The sequence below is a fragment of the Camelina sativa genome, chromosome 2 (genome assembly GCF_030686135.1).
Source record: "Camelina sativa cultivar CO46 ecotype springtype chromosome 2, ASM3068613v1".
Classification (NCBI taxonomy): domain Eukaryota; kingdom Viridiplantae; phylum Streptophyta; class Magnoliopsida; order Brassicales; family Brassicaceae; genus Camelina; species Camelina sativa.
Genome location: NC_141881.1, coordinates 11,418,068 through 11,439,160, shown reverse-complemented (window position 1 = coordinate 11,439,160; position 21,093 = coordinate 11,418,068). Strand labels below are relative to the sequence as shown.

Genomic DNA, 21,093 nt, shown 5'->3' with positions numbered 1-21,093 from the left:
ATTGCCCGATTTTTTAGACGATGTGGGATATTGTACCCGTATTTTTTTTATTCATCTATTGACTAATATATGTCCGTTTTTAAAATTTTGTATTACATCATATGCAGGAAAAAATCACAATTTTTATCAACTAAATGTATTATAGTATAATTCAAAATAATTTAAATATAAATTCAAATAAAAAATTGAAAGGGAATCATATATTTATGTTTGAATGAGGTAGAAAGATTTCATTATTTTTTTAAATCTTACCTATACTTAATTTTGAAGTTTTGGTAACTAATATTAAAGTCAATGTATTAAATGTAAACACTTTCCAAAAAGTATTTTTGAGCAAAAACTGCTGCAAAAATACTAGTATAGATATCCTAAGTTATGGGAAGAACAAGTCCTTAGTTATTGATACGTGCTATGATTTAGGTGTCTTGGTTTAATTATGGGTTCTTTTTAATATTTCCTTTTAAAAATTAGGATTAAGCTTTGGAGTTTTATGCTTTGATTTATGATTAGTCGGTTGTACTAGGGTCTATAAAAGGACACCTAATGCTAATGAGAATATATATATCAAGCTCCTACAGTTAACCTAATCCTCAAAGAGAGAGTTGGGTTAAAGGGAAGCTTTTGGTTAAAGTCTTTCTTGTTCTTTACGTTAAACAAAGGCTGCGATATGATTTTGAAGACAGTAACTTTGGCTCATATCAATTATGCATTATGTATCTATTCAAGTTTTAGATACTTGATTTTAAAATAAGTCATACTACTTTTTCTTTTAGGTGTTAGTGAAAAGGCTTTTTTAGTGAAAAAATATTTACTAGCTCGTTTCTTTATGTCTTGCGACACCTACCTTCCGAGCTTTGTGCTCGTACCAGTGCATCGAGAAAGGAAATGAGTCAGGCTAATAAGGTTTATCGGTGGTGTATAAACTAATCGTGTGGTACAAGCTCCGAACAACAGTGAAGAAATAATATAATACATATGTAAGGTATGTGTGTAGACTTGATCCGTTACAGAAATTTTTATTATTAGACATCAATGGCTCCGGACCAGAACAATGATGTTGTCTATCTCTAAGGATTTAAGATTACAGAAGGATTCTTGTCTATCTCAGCTGAGTTCCCGGCTTCAGTTTCCTCATTAGAGTACTGACTATTCAGAGAAGCTTTTGAGTGAGTCTGATAAGTTTCAGAACTAAAACTAGTGCTGCATCCGGAGTTTTCAGTTAAAGACTGATCAGAAACTTGGACTCCAGGAAGTAAGAATCTTTGGTGAGAATTGCAAGTGTGAATGGCTCCATCACAATCATTGCACAGCAATGCTCTGTCCTCTATGCAGAAGAAGTACCCTTTTCTCTCCTACAAACATAGATATAAGTTTAGCGATCGGTTAAAGAACTCAGCGAAGTGTTAAAAGAGAAAGTACGACCCAACCTGGCATATATCACATAGAGGAGCTCCAGAGCTTGTGGTGGCTGAGGCTGCATCTTTTTGCAAGGCGACTCGGTGATGCCTCTGGAAAATTTTATTAGCTTCATGAACTTTAATGTCACATGGCTTGCAAAGAACAGCTTCATCTGAACAGCAAAGTACTTCTGCTTCAGCCTTCTCGCACACTTCGCATAGTATCTTCATCCTTGAAAATTGGAAATATAGAAAGAAAGAAAACAGAGCAACAACGTGTCTTAATATCAATAAAGAAGTAGGACAAGAAGTGAATCTAAACAAGAGGGAATAAGAGAACAAGATTGAATAGGTTCACATGCTTGGGTTAGGCCAACTTTTGGGTGGCATTTAAATCAATAAATGTTTTCTCCTACCAAAATCTTCATGACAAGATCTTTTTCAGAAGCTTTGTTATTAGTTTACTTCCTTTTGAAACATAAATTGGCAGACATAACGACAAGCTTCTCTTAAGACACAAGCATGGCAAGCCAAAAATAATGGGAGGACCACAATATGTATAAAGACTGTGAATTTTAAAGTAACTAGCCATAGGACAATAGAGGTCAAAAAAACTCTAGAGCATGGCACATTCCAACTCTTACCCATCCCTTTCCCATGCAGCAGCCAAAACTCTAAAGACTCATCAGCATTCTCATCTTTGAATTCATCAAAAAGACAGTTTTGGTCCCAATTACAGCTATGGGCTAGTAATAAATAGGCCTGCATGCGTAGAAACTAATAATATCATGGGCTAGTCCAAATAAAACTTATGTTTCGGCTCAACGTACGTAGTTGTTACATGAAGTCTCTGGAACATGATAGAAAAGCCCTCAAAGACCATCCAATCCAACGTGTAATAACATAATTAGTTACAACTTACAATTTACAACTTACTACAAGTCACATAGCTAAAATGCTAGAACAATCCCAATATACCTGCAAAACTCTACCAATAGATATTTCAAGAAACTTCTTCATTCTTCATACAATGTGTATATATGCACCAGCGGACTGAGACTTAATTTCATACAAAACAACAAAAAACTGAAGTTAAAAAAACCTACTAACACGTTGGTTTCAACCTTCTATACAAGAAAGCCAAATCAACCGACCATGATGAAACACTTGCTAAGCCTCTTCATAGGAGCTTTGTTACTTGGAAACATCAAAACAAGTGAAGGATCTTTGTCTTCTGCACTTGAAACTACTCCAGGCAGCTTACTATCTGATCTCTGGATGGATCGGTTTCCTGATCCATTCAAGATCTTGGAGAGAATCCCATTAGAACTCGAGAGGGACACGAGCGTGGCTCTGTCCCCAGCGAGAGTGGACTGGAAAGAAACAGCAGATGGGCATGAGATAATGCTCGATGTTCCTGGTTTGAAGAAGGATGAAGTAAAGATAGAAGTGGAGGAGAACAGAGTTCTGCGGGTGAGTGGAGAGAGGAAAAGAGAAGAAGAGAAGAAAGGAGACCAGTGGCATAGAGTGGAGAGATCATATGGTAAGTTCTGGAGACAGTTCAAGCTACCTGATAATGTGGATATGGAATCAGTCAAGGCTAAACTGGAGAACGGTGTGCTCACTATTAACCTCACTAAGCTATCCCCTGATCAGGTTAAGGGTCCAAGAGTTGTTAACATTCCAGCTGAAGAGGACCAAACTGCAAAAATCAGCTCTTCTGAATCCAAAGAACTCTAATTGAATAAACTATATACTACTTTCTGAGTGTGACGAAGAGATAAATCCAAGAGTCTTGTGTTTCAGGTTATGTATGCTATTAATGGAGTGTTATGTTTTGTAACCTATCTACCAAAATCTGTATAACCTTCCTGTATCCAGTAAAATTTTCACGTCATTATATTATAGAACATCATTTATGAAAATGTCACAAAATTCAAGAAAATGCACTTGAAACTAGATTGATTATTCATAATTTCAGATGACAGAGAAAATACTCAGAGACAAAACCAGGAAAGTGGCTGAAATCAATACAAAGACTGAAGAAACAGAAGCAGAACAGTGACAAGAGTACTGAAACTATTTGGACTTAGATTTCATGAGCTGCTGAGCATCCGATGGAGTTGGAAGTGCAGGAATAGCACCTTTCTGAGTTGTACACACAGCTCCACATGCATTTGCAAAGGCTAGAGCTTCCTTCAGCTTCCCTTCATCCTGCAACATTCATATTTACTCAAGCACCCAAAAACTCAATATCCACTATATGCCTAATCTAAAACCTGAAAACGTTATCAAAATGTCTGCAGTTAAACGTACATCGAGTAGGGAACTGTCTTTTCCCAATGAGACAAGAAATGAACCAACAAAAGAATCACCAGCTCCAGTTGTATCAACTGCTTTCACAGCGTATCCAGGCACTCTCCCTTTGAATTTCTGCAATTTCCCCAGTCTTTAGATCACTCTAACAAGGAACAATCATATCAAATCTGATTCCTTTTAATTAGTTACCTTTGTGTAGTATCTGCAACCTTTCTCTCCATCAGTTACAATAAGCAGCTTCAGCTTATCATGCATGAGAGACAAAACAACATCATCCTTCTCTGCATCTCCACGGGTGAGAAATGTCACCTCATCATCACTTACCTAAACACACCAAACTCAACACTAAGATCACCAAAACAGAACACATCATTTACAACAAAACAAACATATATATACACCTTGATAATATCAGCCTCATTCCAAATACTTTTGATGCCTTCAATTGCAGCTTCAGTGGAAGGCCAAAGAGGTAACCGAACATTCGGGTCATAAGAGAGCAAAACTCCAGCATCCTTTGCGGTTTTCATAGCAGCCATGTGAGCGGTTCTACATGGCTCAGAGATCAAACTAATGGAACCATAGTGAAAAATCTTGGCTTTCTTAATGAGATCCTTGTTGAGTTCAGATTCTTTCAAGAGCATATCAGCACTGGGGTTCCTGTAAAACATAAACTCTCTCTCACCATCTTTTTTCAATGTCACAAAGGCCAATGCGGTTCTTGCATTGGTGTCAAAGCAAACACCTTCGCTGTTCACACCGTTCTTTTTCAATATGTTAACCAACATGTGTCCAAACTCATCATCACCAAACTGAAAAAAAAAAAAAGAACAACAGAATACTACACATCAGTCTACAGGTTGCTGACATAAATTATAACATAAGAAAAATATACAAACCTTGCCGATGAAAGCAGATTTGCCACCGAGTTTGGTGATGGCACAAGCAACATTAGCCGGAGCACCACCAGGGGCTTTGAGAAAACCTGTGGATTCAGCTAAAGACACACCAGAAGTGTCAGGGACAAAGTCGATAAGCATTTCACCAAAGGAAACAATTAATGGAGTAGCCATCCTTTTTTTTTGGTGGAAAAACAAATGGAAGCTATAACTAAAGATAGCATCTGTTTATATAAAGATGAAGAATGTGCAACAGAAAGGCATGTAAAGTGGGATAAGCATTAACAAAATTCCTAATTAGCAGTACAAACTCAGTCCAATCTTTTGACTGATTGTAAAAACCAAAACTCTTCAACTCATGTTAAATCGAGTAAAGAACAATTAAAGATCAATAAAATCATGGTTTGATGATCACACACAGCGTACCATATTCTCTGTTACAGAGGTTTTTTATATTCTCAGAGTATGCAACTGAAAATATAATTTGACCATATCTTATATATGAAATGAAACTTGATTCATTAAAATAGTAATAGTAAAAAGGTACAAAACAAAAGAGCGTAAATAAACGAATAGATAATTAAGGTTTGACCAAACAAAACGCAAAACGCAAAACGCAAAACATAACAATGCTCATTGCTTTCTCCTACTCCAAGGATATATACGCCTTGGCCTTATCCGGTTATCCCTTCCCTGTCTGAGTCCTCTGAATCTGTGCCTGAACTATCTGTGTCCCCAAATGGAGCAGGAAATGACTTGAGCAGTTCTAAACCATTAATATTAGGATACTCAACGTGGTTTACAAAGGTGCGAACGCTACAAGGTTTCTTAAACCCTTCACCAAAACCTTGGATTTCAACACGTCGGAGAGTGTTCCTCTCGGGACTGAAGTAGAAAACATAAAACGGTTGTCCACATGTATACTTGCGCATCGAAAACACTATTTCACCCGAATATGTCGATCCAACAATGGAAACTTGGTGACGGAAGAATTTATCATCGGTCCAAGTGTAGGCATGTTTCGACCATTCCTGTTTCTCTACATCCTCTAGAACCCACAAACGCAACTCATTAATGACACCAATGTTGCGCTTTTTCTCCCAATAAGTGTAGACATCATTATCCAAATGAAGAAGCTCATAAATGTCGACATCATCCTCCCAGTAAATCACAGCTAATTTGCCCTTGTAGTTTATCAACCGACAAATCCTTTCTACGTAAATAAAGGTGAATCTTTCAGACCGAACATCAAAACAAACTATCACATAATCAGACTTTACATTCTGAGATTTATTCTGACTCCAACCAGACAAGTTACGGTCACCACCTAAGTAATACAAAACACCATTGATGCACACCCCATCACTCTTAATATCATGTCGTAAGGGACATTTTATCTTTCTCCACCTCAAACCTCCAGCTCTAAATGTAAGAATTCTATGATGACCAGGACCAGATGGGTAAGCCATAAACAATGCCTTGTATTGCTTGCCAATCGGATCAAACCCGAAGAAGCTATACGCTTTCCTGTAACTATACCGTTTAGGCAAGATTGCATACCGTCCAGTGTTGGGGTTACATATCACAGGTCTACCTTCGTATCGATTACCATGGAAATAGATCAAGCCAGAGGCGCAACCACATGAAAAATATTTTAGGTTAGTATGATGATTGATAGTTAAATTGTCTAGAGAGAACTTCACATGATATTCGGCGGCTTCTACAGTAGCCGACGACGATTTCTCATATGAATTCTGAAACTGAGGCAACGAGAAGAACCTCCACACATTGATGCCCATCTCTTCGTGTTCATTGCCGTTTTCTGCGATGGCGAATAAGAGGCGCGGCTTAGACAAGGAATTGGTCAGGAACAACTCCTTGAAATATGGACTACCTAAAATTGATGCCCAGTGCTTCGACAAGCAACGAAACCTGGCAACTGACTTTAGAGGCAATCTCGACAGTATCTGCAGGATGAGATTACCCGATAAGGCAGATGATGAACTCATTATTCTATCTAACGAACAAAGAGATATGCTAAAACTAAAATATATAATTATACTAGGAGTTGTCCCATGCTACCATGCTATGCACGTGCTTCTAAATTAGTTTTGTTTTGTTAGATTTTCATCTTTCTGTATTTTGTTTTTTTAATTAGTTTTTTTTATTGATAAAAATGATATTAATTTTTGGGGGAAGAGTATGTATCTTAAGTAATTAAACTACACCCCCTCTTTGGAACGCTTTCTCTCTCTTCTCTCTCTCAAATCTTTCAGAGAGAGAAAGCTTTCGTTCTCATTTTCCGACGAAACTTATCGTCGGCTTTTTGTCTCCGGCTAAGTCCGGTTATATTTCTCGCCTAAGTGCGAGTGTATCATAGCTTTGGTGGCTATTTCTTTAGTTTTCTCTTCTTTTTGCAGAACCTCATAGATCTCCTTATGGTTTAAGGAGGCAAAGCCGAGTAGTGGACGGAGCTTCTGGATCGTCGGATTACTCGATTCCATTCATGAGAGGTGTAAATCCTCATAACTTATTGGGGCCGTTAGATCGGCTATGGATGACGGTTTCTCCTTGGGTTTGTAAATCGTGAAGAAAGGAATTCGGTGGCTGGTGAAGAACGGATTAGAAAAGTGTGTTTTGCGACTGATCTGACATCTCACCTTCTCGTGTATTCCGGGGCTTAACAAATCTGAAAATTCAAGCTTCTCTGTTTCTTTCATACTCGGAGAAAGCTGCAAAAAGATTTGGTGAATTTCGGAGTTACAAGCTGAAATTTGACAGACCATATTGTGGACAAAGTGCTATACTTGCCGGAAATTTGGCTGTGGTCGGAGTTTCAGCTCCGGCGGAAAGGCGGTGGCATTGACATGAGTCGGTCGTCGCAATTCCCCTTCAACGTGCACGCAAACACGTGTTATACACGTGTCCTTTATTGACCCATTCATTTTGTTTCTCTGCTTATAATACTTTTGGGTTAATTGGAATTTTATATCTTGTAATTAGGCTCCTATTCACCATGTAATCCTTTTAAGATATTTTATGAAAACAGTTGGGGACAAAAAAAAAATTATTAAACTACATCCTCATGTATATTGGATTTTATTAATTATGTTTATTTTTTTGAATAACGAAATGTTTAAAAACTTAGACTAATTCTCTTCTAAGACATGTTGTTTTGCGATGTAACCACATTGCAATACATTCTTGGCAAATTTTATGATTACAAAATATATGATTTATGCAATGTATTTGTAAACATTGAAATGATATTTAACATTAAAATGGCCAATCAATATTTAAACAACTTTGAGAATAGTAACATGTTTGATGTAAGCTGTATGGGCAAATGATCATCGACTTTGTATTTTCTGTTGGGTCAAGACGTAATTTGTCAACTAAAAATTATAGAAGATAGACTCATATAGTCATATTAATACATGTCACTTAATAACTTGTTTGGACGTTGTTTCCGTTGTGGCCTTACAGAAATAGCCGAGATCTACCATCATTTTTGAGTTTTGAATTTATCCCATGAGTAATTGTTTATTAAAGATGATGAAGTTTGGAGATATAAAATAAATATTATATTTTTTAATGTTGCACATTTTTCATCCTCAGATTCAGATAATGTGTAGTTTATTTCCCTTTTAATTGTTGGTAACCCTTAACATAAAAAACACCTATTTTGTTCTGTCAACAGAAAGACGGAAAATGATATGAATCCTTCAAACTTCAAAGCCTATTCAGTGGCTTTAAACCAAAAACGAAATAAAATAAAGATTACTTTTTGGTGATTTTATTCACTTTGACATTGTTTAAGGCAAATCCTCATCATCTTTATTTAGTTGTTACGTAAAGACATAAGCGAAAGTTGAAATTTAAGTCCCATATCACAAGTTAACTAAAATCAATTACAAATCACCTCGTCTAACGTTGTTTCTCTAATGTCTTCCTTTGACATATATATAATAGAGATCTGATCATCTATTTAAGCTTTAGGTCTCTCTATCCGTAGTAATTTTAACAAATATCCAAGTTAGAATAATATATAAATAAAAGAATATATAATTAAATTTTAAACTCAAAAAAAATCATTTTCTAACACAATTATATTGTTGTGTGATATATATCTTAGGCTAAGTTACATTGTTTTGACTTTATGAATACGTCGTAGTGTACATGCACGTAGGCTCATGATGTCTCCATACCGTAATTAACCTTTTAAACTCGTTGAGATAAAATAGAAAATGTTATTACAGCTTACTCAATATGGCAATAGGAAAAAAGCTTAAAGGAGAAAATAAGAGTAACTAATTTTTTTATTTGATTGTTTGGTCATTCCTTAAAGGTTTTCTCCTCCACCTAACCACCATTCCAGACTACTACTTTACATTTTTGCATAAACTTCAGTTCCTTGTCTGAGATCTTAAATCCTCCATTTTCATTTAAAAATGAATTGTGCAATGAACAAATCATTTACGTGATCTAAAGGAAAAATACTTCAGAGACATTAGAACTTTCCTCGAATCATAACAATAATTTGAGTACGAAATAGAATAAAATCACATGAAATATACATATTAAGGAACCAGCCAGTCAACCATTATAGTAGCAGAATTTGACCGTTTAAAATTAGGATAATTTAGAATTTTATATAAAGAGAAATAAGAGATTGGAATATAAATTTATGACTATACCATTGAATTTGATTTTTTGATATAAATGTAAGCTAATTTATTGGGATTTAAAAGGCGATAATGGGATTTAAAAATAAATTGTGCAATGAGCAAATCATTTACGTGATCTAAAGGAAAAATGCTTTAGAGACATTAAAACTTTCCTCGAATTATAACAATAATTTGAGTAAGAATACAGACACATGAAATATACATATTAAGGAACCAGCCAGTCAGCCATTATAGTAGCAGAATTTGGCCGTTTAAAATTTATGGGACAATATAAAATTTTAGATGAAGAGAAATAAGAGATTGGAATATAAATTTATGACTAAACATTGAAACTGATATTTTGATAGAAATGTAAGCTAATTTATTGGGATTTAAAAGGCGATAATGGGATTTAAAAATAAATTGTGCAATGAGCAAATCATTTACGTGATCTAAAGAAAAAAATGCTTCAGAGACATTAGAACTTTCCTCGAATCATAACAATAATTTGAGTAAGAATATAGACACATGAAATATACATATTAAGGAACCAGCCAGTCAGCCATATAGTAGCAGAATTTGGCCGTTTAAAATTTATGGGACAATATAAAATTTTAGATGAAGAGAAATAAGAGATTGGAATATAAATTTATGACTAAACATTGAAACTGATATTTTGATAGAAATGTAAGCTAACCTTTCTAAAATGCAAGTCAGTGTTAAATTGAAAGTTGTCTTTGAAGGGTGGCTTTGATCTTTGTTTTCAGACGTTCTAGATGAGGATATTTTGCCAACAACATCTGGTGAGTGGGTAAATGTAGATATAAATCATATACTAAAGAACAAAGTGGAAGCTAGGATACCAGAAATACGAACAGTGCAAAATAGGTTGTTACCTGGAAGCTAGGATACCAGAAATACGAACAGTGCAAAATAGGTTGTTACCTGGAAGCTCCTCACCCTTGTCTAAGCAAGTCTGAAAAAGTAGAGAACCTAAAATAATCAAAACCAATAGAGCATTGTTGTTTTTTAACAGTCTCCAAAGACGTTTTCTCCGTGAAAACAATTCTCCACTTGTGTTTGGTGCGACGATAACGGTTGGAGGATGCGACAACATCAAATCATTGATGCTGTATAATTGGCCTTTAACCAATTGATCTTGAAACTTAGGCACACGATTAGGAAGGACTGAAGCTTGTATAGCACAATCCTGAAACAAAGGCGAAATGAATATGTTAAAATGGAGGTAAATCAGGGGTCAAGAGGAACAATAATAGAGATAATATACATTTTCATCAGGAAGGAGACATTTTCATCAGGAACAATAAGTAAGATATTGTTTCTTCGAAAGTCTCGAACTTTCCAAATATGGATGACCCGAACAACAATCCTATTGATACCAGTGTTGTGTGTTTCGTTGGAGGTTGAATAAAAGATAGAGTAGGGCGGTATTGTTTTAGTTTTACCCATGCTGTGAGAGAGAGAAGGTTAGTGTCGTCAAAGGTTGTTATTTAAAAAGAAAACTTAATGCAATGGTTGAGGGAGAGTAATCAGGGATTGTAATGAAATGTTAATGACCATGAACACATACGTGTTTGGTATTAGTTTCATTACATTATAATTGGGTGGTACACGTAAAGATGAAAATGAAGGATATACTTCAATAGAATTCTTTAATTACCTTAAAGATTGTAATGAGTAATACAAATAACATAATCATAATAATGGTTCATATGATTCTAATTGGTAGTGCAGATCTAAAACCCTTTTTAAAAAAATTTAAATTTGATTCCAAACAAATTGAAAACGATTTTGGACAGGATTAATGTTACATACTGTCTTTAATTACCTTAAATATTGTAATAAGTAATACAAATAATGTAATCATAATAATTGTTCATATGATTCTAATTGGTAGTGCAGATCTAAACCCCTTTTTAAAAAAATTTTAAATTTGATTCCAAACAATTTGAAAACGATTTTGGACAGAATTAATGTTACATACTGTTCGGAACTTCAAATAGGTGTTCGGGATCTTGACAAAGACATTAAACCGGAAATGATTTTGAATTTGGAGGTGGAGTAGGAGAATTAAACCAAAGAAACCCAATAATTATGAGATCTGCGAAAGTACATCGGAGGTGGTAGCTGCTGGGAACGACGATTGTGAGAAGGTGAGTACAGGTGAATTCGACATCGTTTAGTTCGTATACTCCTGATGGGTGTAAGGGCTGTGAATTATATTTGTTGGGCTTGTAATTGGTCTTATTTTGTCAAGCCTAATATGAAAACTTAAAAACAATAGCCTTTAAAACTAAGAAAGGACATGTGTCAACTATATAATAAGCCAGGTGTCATGTTCTAAGCAGAAGTTGAGAAAAACCTTCTCTTATTATATAAGATATCAAGTAAAGACCTATAAAAACCAGTTAATAAAAGACCTAGAGAAGCCAGTTAGTGAAAGACCTAGAAAATCGTAACTTTGTTTTTCGAATTTAGTCGGTTTAGGTAAACAAAAACGGGCTAATTCAACGTCCAAGTCGATTTTTGGGTATTTCGGTAAAGGGGTCCTAGACTCATTCGGATATTTTTGGTATTCGGATCGGATTTCGGATAAACAACCATCGGATTCGGATTCGGATCGGGTTCGGGTTTTATCCATTACCCGAAATATATTTCAGATTTGGGTTCGGTTTTGGTTATTTACATCTTAAACTTAACAAAATACTAATTCAATTCGAATTTCAAATATATCCAAATTCAAATCTCTCCAACTCTGATATTAAAGGTGAAGAAAAGGTATGACAAACATGTTTCTTGTTTAAAATGTTCTATTTGTTTTGCATTTTTCTTCTTTGTATTTTTTAATATGTAAAAACAATATTTGGTATCTAGAGTTCATGAGTGTAGAATAAAATATGTAATTAAATCTCTACAAAATAAGTAAAATCTCTCATATCTAAATTTTTTTAGGGGGGTGTATTCAACTTGACATTTTAAGGGATTTGTGTAAAATTTATAAATTCTATGTTATTCAATCATGAATTTTAAAAAATCTCCTGAAATCCACTGTTATTGAACTGATGATTTAAAAATCTACTTTAAAATGTACATAGTAATATATAAATACAGGAGGTTTTAGAATTAGTCAAAGATAGTAGAGCGGCAAAATGGTTAGAATGCATTGATTAAATGTTTTAGGTGATGGGTTGAATCTCACTAGTGACTATTTTTCAATATGTTTATACATGTTCGGATTAATTTGGGTATCCGTTCGGATATCGGATAATACCCGATCGGATTTGGGTATTTTACCCAGGCATATTTCATTCTATGGCAACATAGGCTTGAGACAGATTCGGGAAGAAATATTTTATTGTTGTAGTAACTTTGATATTTGCTTGACAACCGTTTGATTCTCACACTCAGATTGTCAGACATAGTATACAAAACCATGTTCTTGAGACCAAAATATTAGATACAACTTGGAAGTTAATGCATATCTTGCGAACCAAGTATTAATTGTGGACTGTAAAACCCTATTTATAAAATAGTCCAGTGAAATTTAGATGGAAATTAAGGATTGGAGAAAAAAATGTGAATATTGATATGATTCTAGAACGAACAAAGAAGATGGTGGAGAGTGAAGATGATCCAGATGCTAATTCACCATTAATGGTATAGATGTTAAAAAAAATTTGTTATGATTTAAAATTATGATTTTTCTATCAATTTTTTTTAACATTTTTTAGTTGCATTAAGTCATCAAATAATACATAAAATTAATAAAACTCTAGCTTTTTCTGGATTTACCATGATTCGAGTTTTTAAAAATAAACGTATATTACTCAAGCAATGAAGAAAAATTGTTTGTTCAAAGTTTGACATCGACTAAAAGTTTTTGATAATTGTTTAGAGTCATATTGTAAATATGATCAAAAAGAATCTAAATTTGAATGAGCAGCTTAAACTTAACTTGGCAAATTTAAAATTTGGGTCTTTAGTCAAACCGTTTAATTAAACTAGAGATGATAGATTTTAAGTTTTGAACAATTTCATTATAAAAAGTTTAACATACCACGGGATAGAGTTATTGAAAAGATCGCACCCGAATTTCCAATCTTCACAGAGGATCCACGGAAAACAATTTCATCGGAACTCCATAATTCCGATGAGACAATCGGCGTAGAAATCACTCTTTACAAAAACTCTCACAAATACACCAAACCCCACCTTATCTAGTTACTGAGTCGCACAACCAACCACCCCTCCATATCACTGCCACTAAAACTGTTTGCGAACCGTTTGATCAGTTCGATTTTAATCGTCCGGTTTGCGTGGTTAGTTTAGGGAAAGCCCTAGACTCGAGTTTAAAAGGTGGAACTCAACTTCCTTCGTCCCTTTAGCCGTTTTTCAGAGTTTTGGAGAGAAAAAGAAGAGAAGAGAGTTCCAGAGACTGTTCTTGTAGTTTTTGGAGATTCCTTTGATCCGTGAGTGAGATTTCTTCCTGGAGAGTGTGGATCCAAGGCTAGGGACGTGGTGCGAAGGTTTATGTGGAGCTAGCTTCGTCATTTGGGCTTAGATCTCATTGTTTGGCAAAGGTGAGTGCAGGACCATGGCTTATCTAAGCTAAGATCTCTATTTTATGTGATTTTGTGTTTGTGTGATTGTTTCCTTTAAGTTCTTATGGGTTTTTTCGTGGCTGATATGGCTGGGTTTTGCGCAAGAGGATGCAGGGATCGGATGGGAGAAGCTTGGAAGTGAGTTTTGGTGTTTCTGATCGAAGGAAATCGATGTTCGGTATCAGTGTCAGTCGACACCAGTTGGGGTGTCTGTCTACGATTCATCGCAACACAAACATGTCCACCCTTTTGAATTCAAATGCTTTTGGATTCTAAAGCCATGCACTCTTAATAATACAAAGATTAGCTAAGCATGGATTCGAGTACATAGGTCCACTTCTTGCCACTGGTAAAAACGGTATGGCTCTTGTTTGCAGCCATCAGGTTTTGAAAGAAGTTTCTCTGATTACTTTGAAAAATGCCCCTATTCTTGTAAACAAGTCCTCAAAGTTTCACCCATTCTTCATAAAGTATGTCAAGGCTGGCAATCCCGACGCTTGTTACCTTGAGAGTCTTCGCCTTATAGCTATAGAAGGTATGATTGACAAACCCATAAATCTCCTCTTCAATACCACACCATTTTCTGAAGAGATGCAGTTTGCCCTAGGGCTGTTCTTAATCAGTGGTGGTCATTACCGCGAGGGTGTATCCACAATGGCTTCATTTAAAGACCGAGTTGGCTCCTATGCAATGGCCGAATATTATTCGGAGTTGGTGTTCGAAAACATTTGGAAAATTGGTACTACACGTATCAAAAGGTATAGGAACACGTGGAGGTTTTTTGATGTCCCAAAGTGTGTTAGACCTGGCTTCATATGCACGATTGACTCCCGCTGTGAAGCTCGCTTTGTGTGGTGGCGGACTATCCAGTTCATCTATATGTTTTAAGTGATACAAATATCATTATCCATATCATTATTATCCTTCATTATTGTTCAAGTATTATCCATCAACTCCATTACTATCCCATGATGTATCCTTATTTAGTAGACTTATGTTCTAGTTTTAGTAAACATCTCATAATGTTATCCTGTAAACATTATCGAGATTGCATGCCGGTTATTGAATGTTCTAGTGTACTTATAATTACAATGATCAAATTATATTATCGAGATTGAATGTTCTTGTAGACTTATTTTAAAACGACATTCACCACTTTAATCGATTTGTCCACTTCGCTTCTCGAATTGCTCATTAATTTGATGGGGATGTTCCGAAGTCCTACACTAGACACAATGGACACTGTTTTGTCAGATGATTTGGTCCATCGATATCATACATAAAGTTATGAAATAATCGTAGCTCGAGAACTTACATCCCCATCAATCACTTTTGACATTGCGTGTTGGACTACACAACCTCTAAGTGGACACCCTTTTATCCAAAGGTTACTATATTTTTTAATAAATTTTAAACCAAACACTCGGCAACCCTTACATCAACATCTTTATTAAGTTCACTCTTAAATATCCTTATTTTCACATCTCCACTCACTACAGCCATCTATCCTCCTTTATTTTCAAGCTTTTATTTTTCTAAAAACGAAGATGGACCAATATAGTTACAGCCAACCCTCCTCCTCCTCCGTCGAGTCTGTTAAGTCACGCGACCGCGAAAGAGATCACTACGGCATACCCATGAAATGCTGGTGTGGCGGGGAACTACAGCTCATACCCAATACGACCGGTGAATACCAAGGTCGCCTATGCTACAAATGTGCTAGATCTGCGGTACTCCTTTAAGTTTTCATAATTTACTTTCAGGAGCGAGTTCAATATTTCATTTGTAGATCTGGGTTACATTCTTATATTTTACTATTCAATCGAAGGATGGGTGCTTGCATCTTCACAAGTTTTGGGACAAAGCCATAGTCGAGGAAATCCACGACCTCCACAAGAAATTGCTAGAGCGAGACGACCACATTAACTATCTCACTCTTGGACCAAATGGCACTAAAGTCTACCCTTCAATGTTGTCCGCCCAGATTGAATACCATGGCGAAGAGATGGGTCACATTAGACAGCTTGTTCGGGAAATTGGTGACGGATACGAGGAATTATCTTCCAACAAGGGCTACTCACTCTGCTAATCCAGCCACTTTTGGGGTGAAAGAGGTCAAGGGTTTCATTCTAGGGTTCCTCTCTGTTATAGTACTACTCCTCATATTTATCATCATTAAGCAGTAATTTCTACCTTTTTTTACTCGTCTTCTTAAGTTATCAATGGTGTAAACTTTCTTATTTACGTTGGTTCCTCTTATCAATGTATTAAGTGGACGAAATTTGTCGTTTCCTTTCAAGCAATGTTTAATGTCCACTTAGTGATCTTATTCTTCCTTAACAAATTATATTCTGCACCCTATGCAATGAGATCCCAACATAATTAGGAAAAGTTATACTGTCTACTGAGAATTAAAGGTTGAACATAAAAGATAACTCAACAAAAAATCTTTTAAATTTGTCTACACTGTAAAGCAGTTTGTAGATACAAAATTTACAGAGCTCAACAAATATTAATGAGGACCCAACATAAATAAGATAAGTTATACTGTCTACCGGGAATTATAGGTTGTCCATAAAAGAGAACTCGACAAAAAATGGCCCCCTAGTTGTCTACGCTTTAAAGTAGTTTGTAGACACAAAATTTACAGAGCTCAAGACAGTTACATTGTCCACCAAAAGGATTGCAACAAAAAACTTAGTCTACGGGGTCAACAGAGCAAACATCATCTTCACTTCATCATATGAGCGTCGAGCAAGTTTTCCGGTTGTGCCCTGGTTCAAAACATCTCCCGCACTTTGTCACCCGCACTTTGTCACCCGCTTTTTTCTGATCGAAACCGCATAAGTTGTGAAGAATGTTAGATCACAAGAAAAGCTAATTTTAATTTCTAAATCAACCAAACAAATGATGAAACTTACGTGATCCACTTCTCCCTGTGATGGGATCCTCTTATTTTTAGGTCTTCCCCCGCCTCTTTTCGTTCTAGGTGGATTAACAGGTACTTCGGTCAACTCAATAGGGATGTCGCAGTCCCTCTCATTTGGGCATGGCATTAGTACCCCTTTGTACTTCTCCCTCCAGGGTCCAACAAAATAACATTCACTAATAAGTGAGTAGGGGTCAATGTTTCTTACTCGACAAGCAGCCAATGTGTGACAGCAAGGAATCTTCAGAAAATCAAATACTCTACAAGTGCAAGTTTTTTTCTCTAAATCAACAGTAAATTCACAACCAACTGCGTCGTTAACTTGGTAAATCCAGTCTGTTGCTCCTAGCACCGCATAGTTGAGTGACTCTTTCAGATGATCAATCAACAATTCTTCTATTTCTGGTGTACATTTACTTCTAGTCTTCCCAGTAAATGTCCTCCTACACCAAAACCACCTCATCAACATGGCTCTTATGAATTCTACCATTGACACAATTGGGTACTCCACTCCTTTATGCATTGCGGCGTTTAAAGACTCTGAAATGTTGCTGCTTATCAGATTGTAACAGTTTCCAGTAAAGTGTGATAGAGTCCAATGTGGTAGACCAATGTTGAGTAGATACTCTGCACATTCAGGCTTTGTTTCCTCTATCTGCCTCCACCAATAACGGAAATCACCAACCGTATATGCTCTTCCTGCTTTCGAGACTAGACCAGCTAGGCCACCACAATTGTACTTGTGCTTAACATTACGGAAAAGGTGGAATGCACATGCTGCAAGATGCGCCATTGGGTACACTTCCGGGACAAATTTTATTAGATTCTTGAAAAACCACACCCAACCAGCATCATCCTCCACTTCTACTACTCCAATTGCCAATGGATAAATCTGCATATTCCCATCTTGACCACTTGCTGCTACCAAACACCCTTTGTACTTGCCTTTCATCACTGTGCCATCTATCACTATAACCTTCCTCATAAATTTATATCCATCATTGCATGCGCCAAATGCAAAGAATAGATATTTGAACAATGTTTTACCCTTTTTGTCTATTGTTGTCTCAATTTCCGTTATGGTGCCAGGGTTTGTAGACTTTACAAGGTGTAGATACATTGCTAAAAACTCATAGCTTCATTCTTCCGTTCCACGAGTTGCATTTACTGCCAATTCCTTTGCATTCCATGCCTTCATGTAAGAGATGGTTACATTCAACTTAGATAAAACCATCTCAGGCAGCTCACATGCTCGTGGTCCTCTCTTCCCATTAGCAAATTTGCATTTCAACAAACAAGCCAATATCTTAGTAGTTGCTTTCTCCCCATATATGGACCTCGCAGAGACGTCGCATTCATGCTTCATTGTCACCGTTCTTACTTCTAAATTTAATGTCTTTGGATGAGTGACGACATAAACCCGCCAACCGGAATTCTTTTCCACGCACGCTGCAATCACTCGTGTTTTGTCGGACGCAAAAATCTTAAAGCAAAATATCCTCTTCATGTCATAGAGTGATAGAGCCTTGTACATCTCTACCTTACTTACAAATATTCTACCAACATATATGGCATCCGCTGCTCTTTTCAAATCCATGTTCCTCTCATGGCTAGGTAAACCTCGCATATTATCCGGGCATGGTGGTGCGTCATTCAACAACAAAAGATAAAATTCATCAATCACAGGTGCTTCTACCAAATTAACATCACCATGTAGGACTAACACGGAACACAGTTGGTCCTCATTTTCAGGCAATATTGCTCTATTAAGGTTTCCCTCTACTATTCGTGCCCCAGAAGTCTCACTAACTTCAATAACAGCCTCTGAAGGCCTTACCTCATTGACTACGAATGGATCCTAGTTAGGAGGGTAGTCTTCGTTAATTATGTATGTCCACTCATCGTAATTGTACTCTGGACTTTCCCCTTTTACAAGATATTCATCTCTCTGCATTGTGGACATTGTACTCGGATCTTGTCCCTCATTTGAAACGTAGTCTGCTCCCATTATCTTCCTGCCTTCTTCTAATATTCTGGACAACGTTATGTCCTCCTCTATCTCGTCCACAACGTTAGCATTACCATTCATAGCTTCTTTCGAGAAAACCATCCTAGCAACCTCCATATCACTGTCGTCAACACTAACTTCAGAGGACAACTAAAAATCAGAAGGACGTTTACTCGTATTTGTGTCCACTGTAAGAATATTGTCTTCATTTGTTGACAAATTGTCCACATCGTATGACTTCCTCTTCTTCCCACCGATATGTTCTCCACACCCTTCCTCCTTTTGCGTGTATCCTCTTTGTCCTGAACTCCCATGTCCTCAACACTAACTTCAGTGGACAGTTGATAATCAGAAGAAAGTTTACCCGTATTGGTTGACAACTGAACTCCCTTGTCCACATCGTTCTCCACCCTCTGATTCCCCACCGATATGTCCTGAACTCCCTTGTCACTGTGCTCCATCTGTTTACTGATAAGTGTAATGCAAGGCGCCCACCAGTTCTGTTTAAGTATCGGACGAGGCTCAAGGCCCAAGAGGAATCCAACAAGGGAGGAAGGATCAGGAGAAGACTGTTCACCATGGTTAGTAATAAAGTAACCGTAGTTAAGTAATAAGTCTCTATGCTAGCTGGCGTGATTACTGTATCGAGTCACAACGGCTACTAGGACTAATAAGACAAGAGTAGTATAAAGTATAAGGTAAAGTAGAGGAGAGGGGTATCTAGATTATGGATCAATTTGTAAGGGGGAGGGAGAGAATCCGTAAATTCTCTCAAGACTTGTATTATGATATCTCATAATAAAGAAGTGTTTTCTTGTTAATCTGTTCTTTACAAAGTTTGGATATCTAATATCTATCAATTTAGTATCAGAGCTGTTCAATCTTGGGAGTGCAAACAAGCCATGACGAAAAAAATGGAGGAGTTAGAGAAGGCAGTCAAACACCTTCAACGCGATGTCAACAAAATCTCAGAGCTGGAAACCAAGGTCAAGGAAATGAGGAAACAAATGGAGAAACAAGATGTCATGGAGAAGCAGATGGGAAAGCTAGACGCTTTGGAGATCATCTAGAAGCGCTTATTTGGTAATGAAAATCGTTCATGGGTAAACGAGGGGGACACACAACCGTCCAAAGACAATGCCAACACAACCAACGTGGTACATCGCCTCTTCACACCCACCCAGACGCCAACAACCTCTCTGCAAGAGACGAAGATTAATGTTCCAGAAATAAACGATTCTTTGACAAGAAAAATTGAGATTCCTCTGTTTGATGGTGAGAACGCGGAGGTTTGGGTTCAAAGAGTGGAGCAGTACTTCGAAATGGAGGAGTTCTCGGAGGAGGAAAAACTCAAGGCGGTTCGTATGTGCTTCGACGGTGAGGCTCTAATATGGAACCGCTGGGAATGCGACCGAAACCCTTTTTCAGGGTGGGAGCAGATGAAGGAAAGGGTGTTGGATGACTTCTCCGTGTCCCATGACCTAGAAACGGGTGAAAGATTGCTACTGTTGCGACAAGACGACACCACGGGCGTTACTGCAAAGAATTTATCGCTCTGGCGACAAACGCACCGGAGGTAACAGAAAAAGTTTTGGAATGGGCGTTTATGATTGGTCTTAAGCCGAAAATCAGAGCAAGAGTGAAGATGTTTGAGCCAAGGAATCTGAACAAAATGATGAGCCTGTCCCGAAAGGTGGAGGATTGGTCTGGAGAGATCTCATCGGAAATCTTGTCGGGAAGCAGCGACGGAACGTTAACAAGGTCCGGTGGCGAGAGACTAATCACTCGCAGCAGTCAACACTCGAGTGGGAGTCAACGGCTTAACGAAAGGGTAATTTTGTCCACTCAAAAGTCTAACAATACCCTAGAAAAGCATACAACGTTGTCTCGACAAGCTGTGAACCCGAAACCCAGTCAAATCAAAACGGGAGAAGAGAAGCAATTTCCGTATCGGAGATTGACGAATTCGAAGGCAAATGACAAAAGGGCAAAGGGACTCTGCTTTTAATGTGACGAAGAGGTTTTACACGGGTCACCGGTAGGATGAAGGAGCTGCAAGTGATGGTGGTAAGCGAAGAGTTGGGAGACGTGAAGTGTTTCTACAACATGGAGGAGGTAGCATTCGACGCGGTCACGGGGGAAGTGGCGGAGTGCGTTGTTCTATCCTTAGGCTCGGCGGCGGCTATATCCTCGCCACATACTATGAAGTTACGAGGATCAATTAAGACGGAGGAGATGACTATCTTGATTGA

The 21,093-nt window shown here is 37.1% G+C and overlaps 4 protein-coding genes, 1 long non-coding RNA gene and 1 pseudogene across 6 annotated transcripts; 2 read left to right on the top strand and 4 right to left on the bottom strand.

Annotated features, from left to right (window-relative positions):
• Positions 1–899: 899 nt before the first annotated feature.
• Positions 900–1,726, bottom strand: LOC147948451 (B-box zinc finger protein 23). Its single transcript, XM_087481849.1, has 2 exons — positions 1,428–1,726; positions 900–1,352 (listed from the first exon to the last, which is right to left on the bottom strand). The coding sequence occupies exons 1-2, from the start codon at positions 1,626–1,628 to the stop codon at positions 1,068–1,070; spliced, it is 486 nt and encodes a 161-aa protein (XP_087337975.1). The 5' UTR covers positions 1,629–1,726; the 3' UTR covers positions 900–1,067.
• Positions 1,727–2,471: 745 nt separating this feature from the next.
• Positions 2,472–3,322, top strand: LOC104750183 (22.0 kDa heat shock protein). The gene has a single exon (XM_019231858.2). The coding sequence runs from the start codon at positions 2,553–2,555 to the stop codon at positions 3,135–3,137; it is 585 nt and encodes a 194-aa protein (XP_019087403.2). The 5' UTR covers positions 2,472–2,552; the 3' UTR covers positions 3,138–3,322.
• A 10-nt stretch (positions 3,323–3,332) lies between these two features.
• Positions 3,333–4,816, bottom strand: LOC104721162 (putative fructokinase-5). The gene is made up of 5 exons (XM_010439079.2): positions 4,616–4,816; positions 4,118–4,528; positions 3,906–4,040; positions 3,714–3,830; positions 3,333–3,611 (listed from the first exon to the last, which is right to left on the bottom strand). The coding sequence occupies exons 1-5, from the start codon at positions 4,787–4,789 to the stop codon at positions 3,477–3,479; spliced, it is 972 nt and encodes a 323-aa protein (XP_010437381.1). The 5' UTR covers positions 4,790–4,816; the 3' UTR covers positions 3,333–3,476.
• Positions 4,817–5,117: 301 nt separating this feature from the next.
• On the bottom strand, positions 5,118–6,624 carry LOC104721156 (F-box protein At2g16450 pseudogene; annotated as a pseudogene). The gene has a single exon (XR_015573668.1). The product of XR_015573668.1 is annotated as an F-box protein At2g16450 pseudogene (transcript).
• An 8,772-nt stretch (positions 6,625–15,396) lies between these two features.
• LOC104721147 (uncharacterized) lies at positions 15,397–16,220 on the top strand. Its single transcript, XR_015573667.1, has 2 exons — positions 15,397–15,634; positions 15,733–16,220. It is a non-coding gene; the product is annotated as an uncharacterized LOC104721147 (long non-coding RNA).
• Positions 16,221–16,606: 386 nt separating this feature from the next.
• On the bottom strand, positions 16,607–17,953 carry LOC104750177 (uncharacterized). The gene is made up of 2 exons (XM_010471938.2): positions 16,826–17,953; positions 16,607–16,678 (listed from the first exon to the last, which is right to left on the bottom strand). Exons 1-2 carry the CDS (start codon positions 17,951–17,953, stop codon positions 16,607–16,609), a joined length of 1,200 nt encoding a protein of 399 aa, XP_010470240.1.
• Positions 17,954–21,093: the final 3,140 nt, after the last annotated feature.